Below are 11947 nucleotides of genomic sequence, written 5' to 3'. Positions count from 1 at the left end.
CCGCACCGGCCCGCACGCCGCATTACGTCAGCACGCAGTCGCCGAGCTGGGCGGGGGCGGGACCTGCAGCGTCACCAGCCTCCCCAGAACCGGGGTGCGGGGGGCGGCGGTGGGGACCCGCGGCGGGTGGGCGGGCGCCCCGGGTGGGAGGCGCGGGCGGCGCGGGATTGGCTGCAGGGAGAGGGGCGACCTGATTGGCCGGAGTGAACAATGGAGCGCAGCCCCCTCCCCGAAATCTGCTGGGAGCCTCCGGGGCTGGGGCCGGGCGTCTGGGCTGGACCCCGAGTCCGCCGCCCCGCGCCGCCCGCTGGACTTTCGGAGGGGCTTCGCGGGCGCGCCCGAGTGCGGAGATGGGCACCTGGGAAGTGCAGGGGGCCTCGCCTATAAATGCTCCCTTTCGTAAATAAAATGAAATGTAAAAACCCACCCTTTCGGGGCCAGCGCTGCGGAAAGAGCGGTGTGTTTGGGCAGGACCTTCGTCGTCCTGCGGGTCACCTTTCTCCTCTCCTGCTCCTTTGTTCCCAGGGTCCAGGGCAGAGAGAGACGGCGGAGACCTAACGCCGGGCGGGGGGGCGGGGGTTGCGGGGTGCAGAAACTCAGACTCCCCACCGGCTGGCTGCCTGGGGAAACTTCTCCGAGTCCGTGCACTGGGTGGGGAGCACAGGCGCGTCGAATCCGAGGACGCTCCGGGTCCCGATTCCAGCCTTGGCTTGCATTCTCTTTTCGGGGGAGGGGTGGGGGTGGCATTTTGACACTGATTTCCTCCCTTCTCGCCCCCACCTCCCAAAACACAGCTCCTTCTAGAAATAATGCTGGGGTCGAATGTGTTTCCCACTCCCAGAATTAACGATTTTTATAAACTCTTCTGACCCATTTCACAAACCTACGTAAAAACAAATGATCAAGAAACAGTTGTGGCGCACCGGGTGATGTACTGACTGTGCTGTGGACGGTCCTTCCTCAGAAAGACCACGACTTCGTTGCAGAGTCCAGGCATGTCTTTCTTCAAAGACACCAATGAGGGTTCTGTTTGGAAGTGTTCGCAGAGAGCCCGTGAAATATAAAGACTGGCCCGCGGTGGCAGTTTTTTTTTTTTTTTCCTATTACAAGGGATGCGGAGGACTTGCTGCGCGCGGGGATGGGGCGCTGTGAGCGACTGGTGATGGACTGTCTCCATCGGATCCCACAGCCGGGCCCAGGTCTCCGCAGGCCCTTCAGCCCTTCTGCTAAAAACCCAAGGCTGCTTGGCCTCGAGCTCTGGGCTGCGCGCCGGGAATGGCTGCAGCCAAGGGCGCGGGGAGAGGCTTTGCGCAGAGCCGGGGCCAGGCCTCGGTGCGCACGAAAATCTGGGCTCTGGGGCGACTCGCCCCACAGCGGGTGAGCGCCCGCGCGCCCGGCGCCACGCCCCGCGCCCCACGCCCCGGGCCGCTCAGTCTGCAGCCCCTGGAGGCTTTGAACACCGCCACCGCCTTCGGAGCGTCTGGGCTTCTTCAGGGTTCGGTTCTTCCGCCCAGCGTCACAGCGCCGTGCCAACAGGCCATTCCTTTGGCCACTAGCACTCGTGTCGAATGTGTTGCGGCAGGTTGGGGGTGGGGAAGATGCTGCGAGGTTGAGAGAGAGAGAGGCGGGCATCTGTGCGGGTGTCTGCGCCAGGCCACTGTGACCTCGGGCTTATTATTTTACTTCTCTGTTCCTCAGTGTCCTTGTCTGTAAAATGGGGGATAAGATTAATAGCTACCTCTCACAACAGCTATTGTGAGAATTAAACTATTCTCTGGACGAGGCTTCGAACGGAAGCTGGCACACACTTGAGTGCGCGAGCCGTGTTAACGGAGGTCACCGTCATTACAGCTGTATCTGCAGTTTGGGTGCCTCTGGGTGCTTGGTGTGTCTGCTGTGGGCGGTGCCTGTGGGGGGGGGGGCAGGCAGCCCCTTCAGCATGTACACCCCCACACAGGCACGCCTTCCTGTACTTACGCACCCAGGAGACCTTCTCCTGCACATAGCTGTCTTGTCTCCTGTTTTTCATACAATCACATACTTGGGGAGGAACGCCGGGCCTAACCTAGGTACTCAGCATCATCATCGTCATGTCTAAAGTACTGGACTGGACTGGGGCCACCTTCACACACACGGCTGTCCTTATCCTCAACAATTCTAGAGCCCTGGCTGGTGTAGCTCAGTGGATTGCGCGCGTGCCTGCGAACCACAGGATCGCGGTTCGATTCCCAGTCAGGGCACATGCCTAGGTTGCAGGCCCGTTCCCGGTTCCCGGCAGGGGACCCATGAGAGGCAACCATACATTGATATTTCTCTCTTTCTCTCTCTCTCTCTCTTCCTCCCCCTTTCCTTCCCTTCCCCTTTAAGATTTTATCTTAAAAATCTTTTTAAAAAATTCTGTAAGAGTATCCCTATTTCACGGATGAGGAAACAGGCTGGGAGAGGTGGGAGAGGCTAGTTTGTCATAGGTAACAAAGCTAGTGGGGCCGGGATTCGAACCACGCTCTGTCTCCAGAGCCTGCCTGAGGAGCCCTTACAATACTGCCTCACCCCCGCACAGCTCCCAGAGGGGATGCCACAGGCACAACAGACGGCCCTCACAAAGGGAGCGGCCCTAACAAAGGGAGCGGCCGCGTGAATGCTCACCTCCAGTATCAGAAAGAAAGCAGAGGTCCGCTGACCTGTCCCCCAGGTCCATGGGCCCAAACCAGGGCTTTCCTGCTAGAGTCCCTGGGGACCTGGGGACCAGAGGACCAGGCCTGTCCTCTGGCTCCTGCCTCCATCTTTCTCCCTACCTGACACCCCTAGGCCCCCACTTTTCTGCAGGGAAGTTGGAGATGTTGTATTGAACAAACCATAAAGAGCTTGGGCATTCGCATCAACACCTGCCAGAGGCTTCTGAGAGCTGGATTGGGGGCAGGAGGCACGACGTTTCAGAGAAAGCAGCTGAGACCTGGGAAGAGGAAGAAGCTTGGCAAGTCGGGTCAGCCTCCAGGCCTGTGGATATCCAACTCCCTGCTCTCTCCAAGGTGCTCTTTTGCCTGCCCCCCACCTGTCTCTCTCTGAGCAAACAGGTAGCCAGTGCACTGCTGAACCCTGACAGGCACTGAGCACCTGCTGCAGGCCAGGGCCCTGGGTGGAGCCATTTTGGACGGTGTCACAGCACAGGCTACATGCCCACAGAGCCGGCCCTGCCCCTCGAGCATCACAGAAACGGATAAACCCAAACCAATCCCCTTCACAAATGAACACAACCACCAAGAGGTGGGCTGAGACTCACACCCACTAGTCCATGAGACTCCTTCCAAACTTGCGCTACTTGAGTCTGTCCAGCCGGGAATGGCCTTGCTCGCTCTGCTGTTTGTCACTTCGCTCGTAGTGGACGTGTGTCAACATCAATGTGCAGTAAGAAACCCACTCTCTACAGGGGGCTCAGTAGGGTCATTTCACAAGGGTGACAGAAGAAACCCTTGCCCACCTCCCCCAACCCTCACTGTTACCCTATGGGAGCCTTTGTTTGTTGTCAAACCCCATGCTGGAGGGAGCTGCCAGGGTAACCCAGCAGGCCTGGATCTTGGGAGGGGAGGAGCAGAGGAAGGAGCTGTGCCTGGTGGCTTCTGGGAAACTTGCATCTTTCTGGCCTTTTCCGGAAGGTGAACCCCAGCTGGCCGGCTGACCTGGGAATGGTTCTCAGTAGTCTGGCAGCTCCTCCATCTGCAGAGATGTGCGGATGTGTTCCAGGTTTAGGTTTTGCAGACTTTGCAGCTGGTTACAGCCCCGTTACTAACCATAGGCGCTTGCCTTTTCCATACGAAAACAAGTGAAAAATGGTTTAGCGCATATATTCTCAAATGTGAGGATGCGTCCAAAGTTATTGTCATAATCTTTTAAAGACTTAGAAGGATATCTTTTCTTCTTTCTGACACACATTCATAAGAGGCTAAAATGTTGGGGTTTTTCTCTTCATGACAAGAACCAACACACTCATGTCCTATTTTGTCTGTTTGTCATCTTGAAACAAATTGCAATTATGAACGACCTCAAATGCTTGGCTGTAGTCGAAGTCCTTCGAGCAACCGCTTTTCAAAGGAGCGAGTAAAGGATCCTCTTTCACTGGAAAACATCTTCTGGAGGCCACAGCTACCAGCAGGTTCCAAAACCAGATATTAAGTGAGATAATAGAATTCGGGTTGTCAGCTCCTGTCCAGTGGGATTATCCCATGTCTAATCACGCGAAGATTGTGATCACTGTGACTGTGGGGCGGCCTTAATCCTATTCAGAGGGAGTCCAGTCAGATTTTCATCTGCTCCGAGTGTGTAATTGGGTTGGAGGCAGCAGAAAAGCAGCTTGGACCAGATTTTGCCGCATCACTGTGACGAGGTCTATTTTGATCAGCTTGAGTTATGGGCAATATAAATTATTTATAGGCACTTTAGAGATGCCTGATGCCTGTAAAGGCCTTCAGAACGAATAATAACACTGCTCTCGCTGTCGTAGGCGTCTCACTTAGCTGAATCCTGGTGCCCACCGCTGTAAAGAGCAAGGGAGAGGAGAGATCAGAGGCTGGTAGACTCATCGAGTACTGAAGGGCAAGAGGTTGAGCCAGCCTGGTGGGGGGGCCACGCGATGGTCACGGAGCGGTCCTGGCCCCGAGGGCTTCTCTCCAGGTGGGAAGATGGGCCCAGACTCCGGAATGGCCAGGAACCACAGATGGCAGTAAGTGGCAGTGAGTGGTGAGGCTCAGACAACTGAGCACAGAGGAGAACTCCCCAGGAACTAGAGAGGGCTCCACATAACCAAATAGCCCATATAAAATAACTCTATTTTTGTTAAAACTTAAATGATAGACTCAAAAAATGCAAAAAAAACGCTCTCTCTCAGATTCAGTTTATTGTCTCTGAGAAGGGGGACTATAGCAGTTTTCTGTTCTTTGCAAGTTTTAAAAATTATTAATGGTTGTGACTCTGTATTATGACTTTAGAGGGAAAATATCCAAACTGATATATTTTTTTAACAGAAAGATAAAATGAGTCCTGACTAACCAGGGAAGCCCTCGAGAGTGAGGTGGAGATGGAACTGGTTTTGTCTGACAGTGGTTCTCAGGCTTCTGGAATTCAGGAACCAAGAGAAAAACAGCAGGGTCATCACACGGGACCACCACTATCCCATGATGCCAAGGGAGATGTGGAAAAAAAAAAAGACAACTACCATCTATTATCATAATTTCATGTAGGAGGAAACATTAACACCAGAAAAGAAAAATTCAGTTTCAGAATAGAGTCTTTTCCATTAGGCTCAGTGAAAAACTCATTACATCATCCCAGTTTTTCTCATTGGGCTGCAAAATGCTAAAAACTTCATCTTGGGATGAAGGTTGGGAACCACTCGGGCAGATTCTTGAAAACGAGGAGGATGCACCTGGCAGCAGAGCAGGGAGGCAGGGCTGAGCTGGACACGTGGGCACCGTGGAAGGCCTGGAGCTGCTTGGCCCCAGCACTGCTGCCCTCAGAGTTTCATGGTGTGAGGGGTGAGGTGTGGAGACGCCTGGGGGCCAAGCGATGATTTAGTTCTTAGGGCTCCATCACGGACGTCACCAGAAATCCCTTTTCTAAGCTGAGTAGGACATCCCCCCGCCCTTTGTCATACAGGAGTAGCCTCTGGGACAAGCATCTCTCTTTAAACCCGTGAGACCAGAGATGGTTATCAGTCTCCTGTCAGCTGAGAGCTCTCGAACCGCCAAGTCGTCGGTGTCAAGGCTGGTCGAGGGCGTTAGAGGGAAGGACAGCCACCCAGTGGGACCTCAGCCCCTGTCTCTCGGGCACCTGCGCCAGTGAAAGTCCCAGTGTCCATTTCTGCCTGTGGGTATTTGTGAAGATAAGCATGTTTTATTAGGCTCAGAACAAGACTTCAGTATTTATGTGTAAATCTCCAGCTTCACTTCAGCATTATGCAGGCTAGTGACATGCAAGGTTAATTTGATAATGTAGGCAAGGTCCTTTGCCATTAATCCCATGAATCATACATGTCTCCTCTAAGAGCCTGAAATATGAATATTTTAACACAAGTATCAGGAGAGTAAAATGTCACTAATTGGGACAAACCAGGAGAAGGTCAGAGTGTGTTGTAGAAGATGTCAAGCTCAAGGTCACCTGATAGGTTGTGGTACGTGCATCATTTTAAAAACGAACAAAATCGACAGCGGATGAGTCGGTGGAAATAAAGTTTCTGTCTTAGTCGCTTTCACACAAGAGAAGGGCCCAGGACTTCAGAGCATTATTCGGGTGTGCCTGCAGTGCGCCTGCAGGTGCAGCTGAGCTCTGAAAGAATGCTTTTGAAAAACAATTCCCTTTGCTTGACTGTGGCTACCATTGATTTGCTTCGTAAATTCTCATCCTCTAAACTAAAAATTGCAAAGAAATGTCCCACCTTGTACCTGTCACGTTTTGAGAGGGTTTGCCTACTTTCCCAAGTGTGAATGTCCTGAATTTTGTTTGTATCTCTGATTAGCATGGGCTTCTTTCATGAAGTTGTTTGTTTGTGTGTGTGTTTCTTTCTCTTGGGGAGAAAGCATATATATATATTTTTTAAACTGTGAAATTTCTTGTAACTATTTTTCAATCAAAGTTTATATTCATTATTCTCGTCTACTAGTTTCAGGTGCACAGCATAATGGTTAGACCAATTGTATTACAGGGTGGTCCCCCTGATATTTCTAGTACCCACCTGGCACCATACATGGTTATTGCAGTATTATCGACTATATTCCCTGTGCTATACTTTACATCCCTATGAGGGTTTTGTAGTGACCAATCTGTATTTCTCAATTCCTTCACCTTTTTCACCCTGCCCCCAACCGCCCCCCCTCTTCTCTGGCAACCTGTATCTACAAGTCTGTTTCGATTTTGGTTGCTTATTTTGTTCTTTAGATCCCACATGTAAGTGAAAACATATGGTATTTGTCTTCCCCTGACTTATTTCACTTAACATAATACTCTCTAGGTCCATCCATGCCTTCATAAATGGTAAGATTTCATTCTTTTTTATGGCCTCGTACTATTCCATTGTATGGATGTATACAACTTTTTTCTTTTAGAGGTTTTATTTATTTATTTTTAGAGGGGAAGGGAAGGAGAGAGGGAGAGAAATATCAATGTATGTTTGCCTCTCATGAGTCCCCTGTCGGGAACTGGCCTGCAACCCAGGCATGTGCCCTGACTGGGAATCCAACTGCGATCGTATGGTTCACAGGCCCGCACTCAATCCACTGAGCTACACCAGCCAGGGCCTGTATACAACTTTTTTATCCACTTATTTTTTCCTGGCCTTTGGGTGGCTTTCACGTCTTGGCTATTGTAAATAACATTGCAATGAACATAGGGGGTGCATGCATTCTTCCAAAGTAGTGTTTTGGATTTTTTTGGATAAATACCCAGAATTGGAATCACTGGGTCATGACGCAGTTCTATTTTAAATTTTTGGAGGGCCCTCTATACTGTCGTCCACAGTGTCTGCACTAGTCTGCGTTCCCACCAATAGTGCAGGAGGGCTCCCTTTCCCCCACATCCTCGCCAGCACTTGTTGTTTCCTGATTTATAGTTGACAGGCATTCCGAAAGGGGTGAGGTGATATCTCATTGTGGGTTTTTTTAAAAGTATTTTATTTATTTATCTTTAGAGGGGAAGGGAAGGAGAGAGGAAGAGAAACATCAATGTATGGTTGCTTCTTGTGCATCCCCTGCTGGGAAGTGGTCCCTTGCCAGGAACTGGCCTGTAACCCAGGCATGTGCCCTGACTGGGAATCGAACCACCATTGTCTGGTTCACAGGCCCGTGCTCAATCCACTGAGCTACACCAGCCAGGGCTCATTGTGTTTTTAATTTGCATTTCTTTGATGATTAGTGATGTTGAGCATCTTTTCCTAAGTCTATTGGCCATCTGTATGTCCTCTTTGGAGAAGTATCTATCCAGGTCCTATGTCCATTTTTAATTGGCTTGTTTGTTGTTTGATGTTAAGTTGTATGAGTTCTTTATAAATTTTGGATATTAACCCTTTATTGGATGTATCATTGGCAAATTTCTTCCATTCAGTAGGTTGTCTTCTTGTTTTGTTGATGGTTTCCTTTGCATGCTAACCTTTTTTAGTTTGATGTAGTCCCATTTCTTTATGTTTTCCCCCCTTGCTGGAGCAGATATGTCAGAAAAAAATATTGCTAAGAGAAACATCAGAGATGTTACTACCTATGGGAAACATTTTTTGAGCACCTACTATGGGGTTCTAGATTAAAAGCCATTATGGGCAAGGACTGTCTGTTTTATATTTCCTGGACCTAGAAGAGGGCCTGCACATAATAAGTGCTCAATAGTGGTGTCCAGGTGTTCCTGGTGGGTGCTTTATACATAGGTGGCAGGCAGCCTCCAAGATGGCTTTTGAATTTTCCCTGCCTCCTGTTATTTTCACCCTTTTGTAGTCCTCTCCCACATTGTACCAGCAGTGGTTAGTGTGACTGCAGTAGAATACAGCGGTTGTGATGACATGTCACCATGGAACTTAGGATATAAAAGGCTGCAGCTTGTGTCTCTCTGTGTTGGTTTCTGTGATCATGGCCTTTAGGAGAAACCATCTGGATAGGTCCCATGGGGCGGAACTGAAGTCTCCTGCCAACAGCCACAGGGGTGAGCTTGGACACTGATCCTCAATCCCACTGGAGTGTGCAGAGACCACAGCTGTGGCTGATAGTTCGCAGTTGTGAGAGACCCTGAGCCAGAACCACCCAGCGAGGCCATACCATGATTCTTAACTCTCAGAAACAGTGTGAGATAATAAATGTTGTTTCAAGCTGCTACATTATGGGAGTAACTTGTTACACAGCAATATATGACTAATACAACATATAATTTCTCACATCTGTCACCAAATCCCTAATAAGGAGGGCACGAGCAGTACTCTGACCAATGAAGACACAGAAGATCAGCGAAATTAAGGAATTTCTCTAAAACATCTCAGATAAAAGTAGAAAAAACTTGAAACAGACTCAGGTCAAACACCTGCCATCTCCGAACAAAAACATCATATTTTCCTGCTCAAATATCTTACCCTTAGAGTTTCTCACTCTGTTATCATTTGGGATTTCAACATCTGGTAAAAATAAAAGCAGAGATTATTAAAAATATACCAAGGGAAGCTGTTTGCATAACCCATAAATGTTCGAGGTTTTACGGTCATGATTTTCAAACGGAGAAATGACAACACATGGGAAGGAACAGATAAGTTGAAAGGAGAATCTGCAAGAGGCACTATTAAAATCATCTGCAGATATTTTGGCACAAAGAAAGAAGTCCTGTTGGTAGACATGGCTGAGAAGGTTGGTCTGTTTTCATGTGCTCCGTTCAGAAAGGCAGAGTGCTGTGACAAAATAATTTCTTCTTGAGAACACAGGCAAGCCTTGAAAATATGAAGCCACTTTTAAGAATATGGGTCCACCCTGCCGATGTGGCTGGCTGGAGCTTGGACCCAAGTAACAAAGTGTTGCAGGTTCAATCCCCAGTTGGGACACCTACTGGAGGCAACCAATCAATGCTTCCTTCTCACATCAATGTCAGTCTTTCTCTCTCTCTTCCTCTCCCTCCCTCCCTCCCTCCCTCCCTTCCCTCTCTCTCTAAAGCAATGAAAAACGTCCTCAGGTGCAAATTTAAAAATGATATAATAAATAAGAAATATAAAAACATTTCAAAAATAATATAGTCCCATTTCTATGTGGCCTATGTTGAAGCAGAGGGGGAGACCACCCAGAAGCAGTACCCTGGGGTCCAATCTCTAGCAGCTTCCAAATTTTAAGTTAAAAAGTGGGTCTTCTGTGCAAATGGAGCTTCAAGACAAATCCCTGGGTCTCCCGTCTAACCAGACTATTGTCCTCAAAATGCTTATACAGAAATTCTGGAGCAGCTCGGGAAAGTGGGGAATTTGAGCCGTGTCTACGGATTACAGAGAGAACTGAAGGCTGTTAAGCATGTTCAGCCAAGGTGTGAAGCAGCAACTCCTCATTCACGGAGTCCCAGAAACGGGTGGGTGGAGGTTGATGGGTGAGATGTATTACAAGACCTTTGTAATGATTAACAATTAAATTACTGGCTCTTTTGAATCATGTATTTTTTAAAAATGAGAGGACTTATGTGTGGACATGTGGGTTTGAGATGTTTAGGAACATAAGTGGAGATTCTGGGGAGGTGGTTTTATGCGTGCAACAGATTTGGCCAGACAGGCATAAGTCGGGGCGGGGTGGGTAGGGGGCGCTGCCCAGGAATAAGAGAGTGGACACAGAGAAGGGCTAGGATGGGGCCCACAGTTACACCCCCATTCAAGACCTTTCCAAATCTGCTCTTCCAGCCACATCTCCAGCCATGTCTCCTTCTCCCGGCATCACAGAGGCCTGCTCCTTGTCCTTGCACTTTCCCGCCTCCATCTTTCCCTGGTTGTGCTCACAAGGTCCCAACTCAAATACCACCCATTCGGCGAATCCCTCGGCTCATAGGACTATGTCCACTTGTATGTTTTCTCCAGATTCTGGTGAGGTCAACATCTTTTTTTTAAATTGAATTTATTGGGGTTACGGTAGAAAATTATGTAGGTTACAACCCTACAATTCTGTAATACATCATCTGTAATATCGTATTGTGTGTTTGCCACCCAAGTGCAACACCTTATGCACTTTCCCCGGATGAAATATATTCCCCGGAGTTGGAAATTGTGCTACAGGTGGAGCGGTCGTGACTTCTAGGAGCGAGAGGGGAGGACACCAGAGGGCGGGGAGCCAGGGAAGTGACGTCATCAGAGCAAAGGCGGGGCTAGCTGCGCAGAGCATAGCCTCACCTTTGCCCCACTCACAAGCTCCGCCCCTAACTTTCTGCTGTTCCCGTTGGCTACCCAACAGCCCAAAGGACAGGCAAAAACCGCGAGCTCGTGCTGCAGGCCCGTGGCGTCCGCTCTCGTTTGCGCGTCTCGCGAGCGTTGCCGTGACTGACTGAAAGCAGAGCAGCCTGGTGCGGGTCCGGCTACTGTGAGGTCGGGGTTGCGTGAGGCGGTCGGGAGCGGTGACTATGTTCCGAGCGGCGGCAACTAGGCGACTGCAGCAGTCGGTGAGACCTCCTGGCAAAGGAGGGCCCGGCTGGGCTCGGGGACGGTCCCTCGAGCTGCCGGTCCCGTGCCGGTGTCGGCGAAGGTCACCGGCTCCCCCAGACTCGACCGGCCCTCGCGCTGGCAGGCCCCGCGGCCACCAATCCCAGGAGGCCGCGCGGGGCCGGGGGCCGGGGCCGGAGTCGAGGGCCGCGGTCGGCGACCCCGGGGGGCACCGTACGCCTGCGCCCTGCTCCTCTCCGGGCGCCCGGGTTCTCCACAGGTGGCGGGGCGGGCGGCCGAGTCCCGGGGGAGGGGACGGTCGCCGCTGGGGTGCTCTCCCCGGGAGAGTTGAAAGCCGGAATTCGGCCTGGAAGCCGACGTGTGTGGGCTTGACATTTGTTTTGACGAATGCACAGGGCGCGTTGTGGCCGCTCGTGTCCAGTCGCAGGTAGGGGGCGAAGGGGGCGGTGGTTCTGGAGCCTGCGGGCCGCGCCGAGGGGTGATGGCGCGTTTCCGGGGCTTTCGTCCGTGACCAGTCGGGAGTTCACCCCACTGCTGTCCGCTAACGTGAGAGAGGCTGAGGGAAAACAAGTTTTTGTCCTAACGCTGAGGGGCCGCGTAGCGTGGGAAATTGGCGAATCAGAAGTCGCGGAACAATTTACGTCGTGGTTTCCGTAGATTTTCCTAATTTACAATTAGGTTGCCTGAACACGGGATTGCTACACCTGGGTCAGAAACTTCCCTGAAGTGTTTTACGTTCTCTACCGTCCTCTCTGGGCATGCCTGTTTTTCCGGGATTTTCGTCCAGAGACATGCGACTGGCAGTCTTTGTAG

The 11947-nt window shown here is 50.8% G+C and overlaps 1 protein-coding gene across 2 annotated transcripts in view; it reads left to right on the top strand.

The window, feature by feature from the left end:
* Positions 1-10953: 10953 nt before the first annotated feature.
* Positions 10954-11947, top strand: part of ETFA (electron transfer flavoprotein subunit alpha) — a 53993-nt gene continuing 52999 nt past the window's right edge. Inside the window, exon 1 of one of the 2 annotated variants that reach the window (XM_037053464.1) lies at positions 10954-11133. In XM_037053464.1, the coding sequence (XP_036909359.1) occupies positions 11095-11133 (39 nt within the window). In that variant the 5' untranslated portion in view covers positions 10954-11094. The remainder of the gene's footprint in view (positions 11134-11947) is intronic. The other variant, XM_037053463.1, reaches the window with a different exon arrangement.

Source organism: Sturnira hondurensis, unplaced genomic scaffold (assembly GCF_014824575.4).
Source record: "Sturnira hondurensis isolate 20B ecotype Veracruz unplaced genomic scaffold, ASM1482457v3 Scaffold0007865, whole genome shotgun sequence".
Lineage (NCBI taxonomy): Eukaryota > Metazoa > Chordata > Mammalia > Chiroptera > Phyllostomidae > Sturnira > Sturnira hondurensis.
The sequence above is the reverse complement of the archived record's forward strand: the minus strand, read 5'-3'. Positions and strand labels throughout refer to the sequence as shown.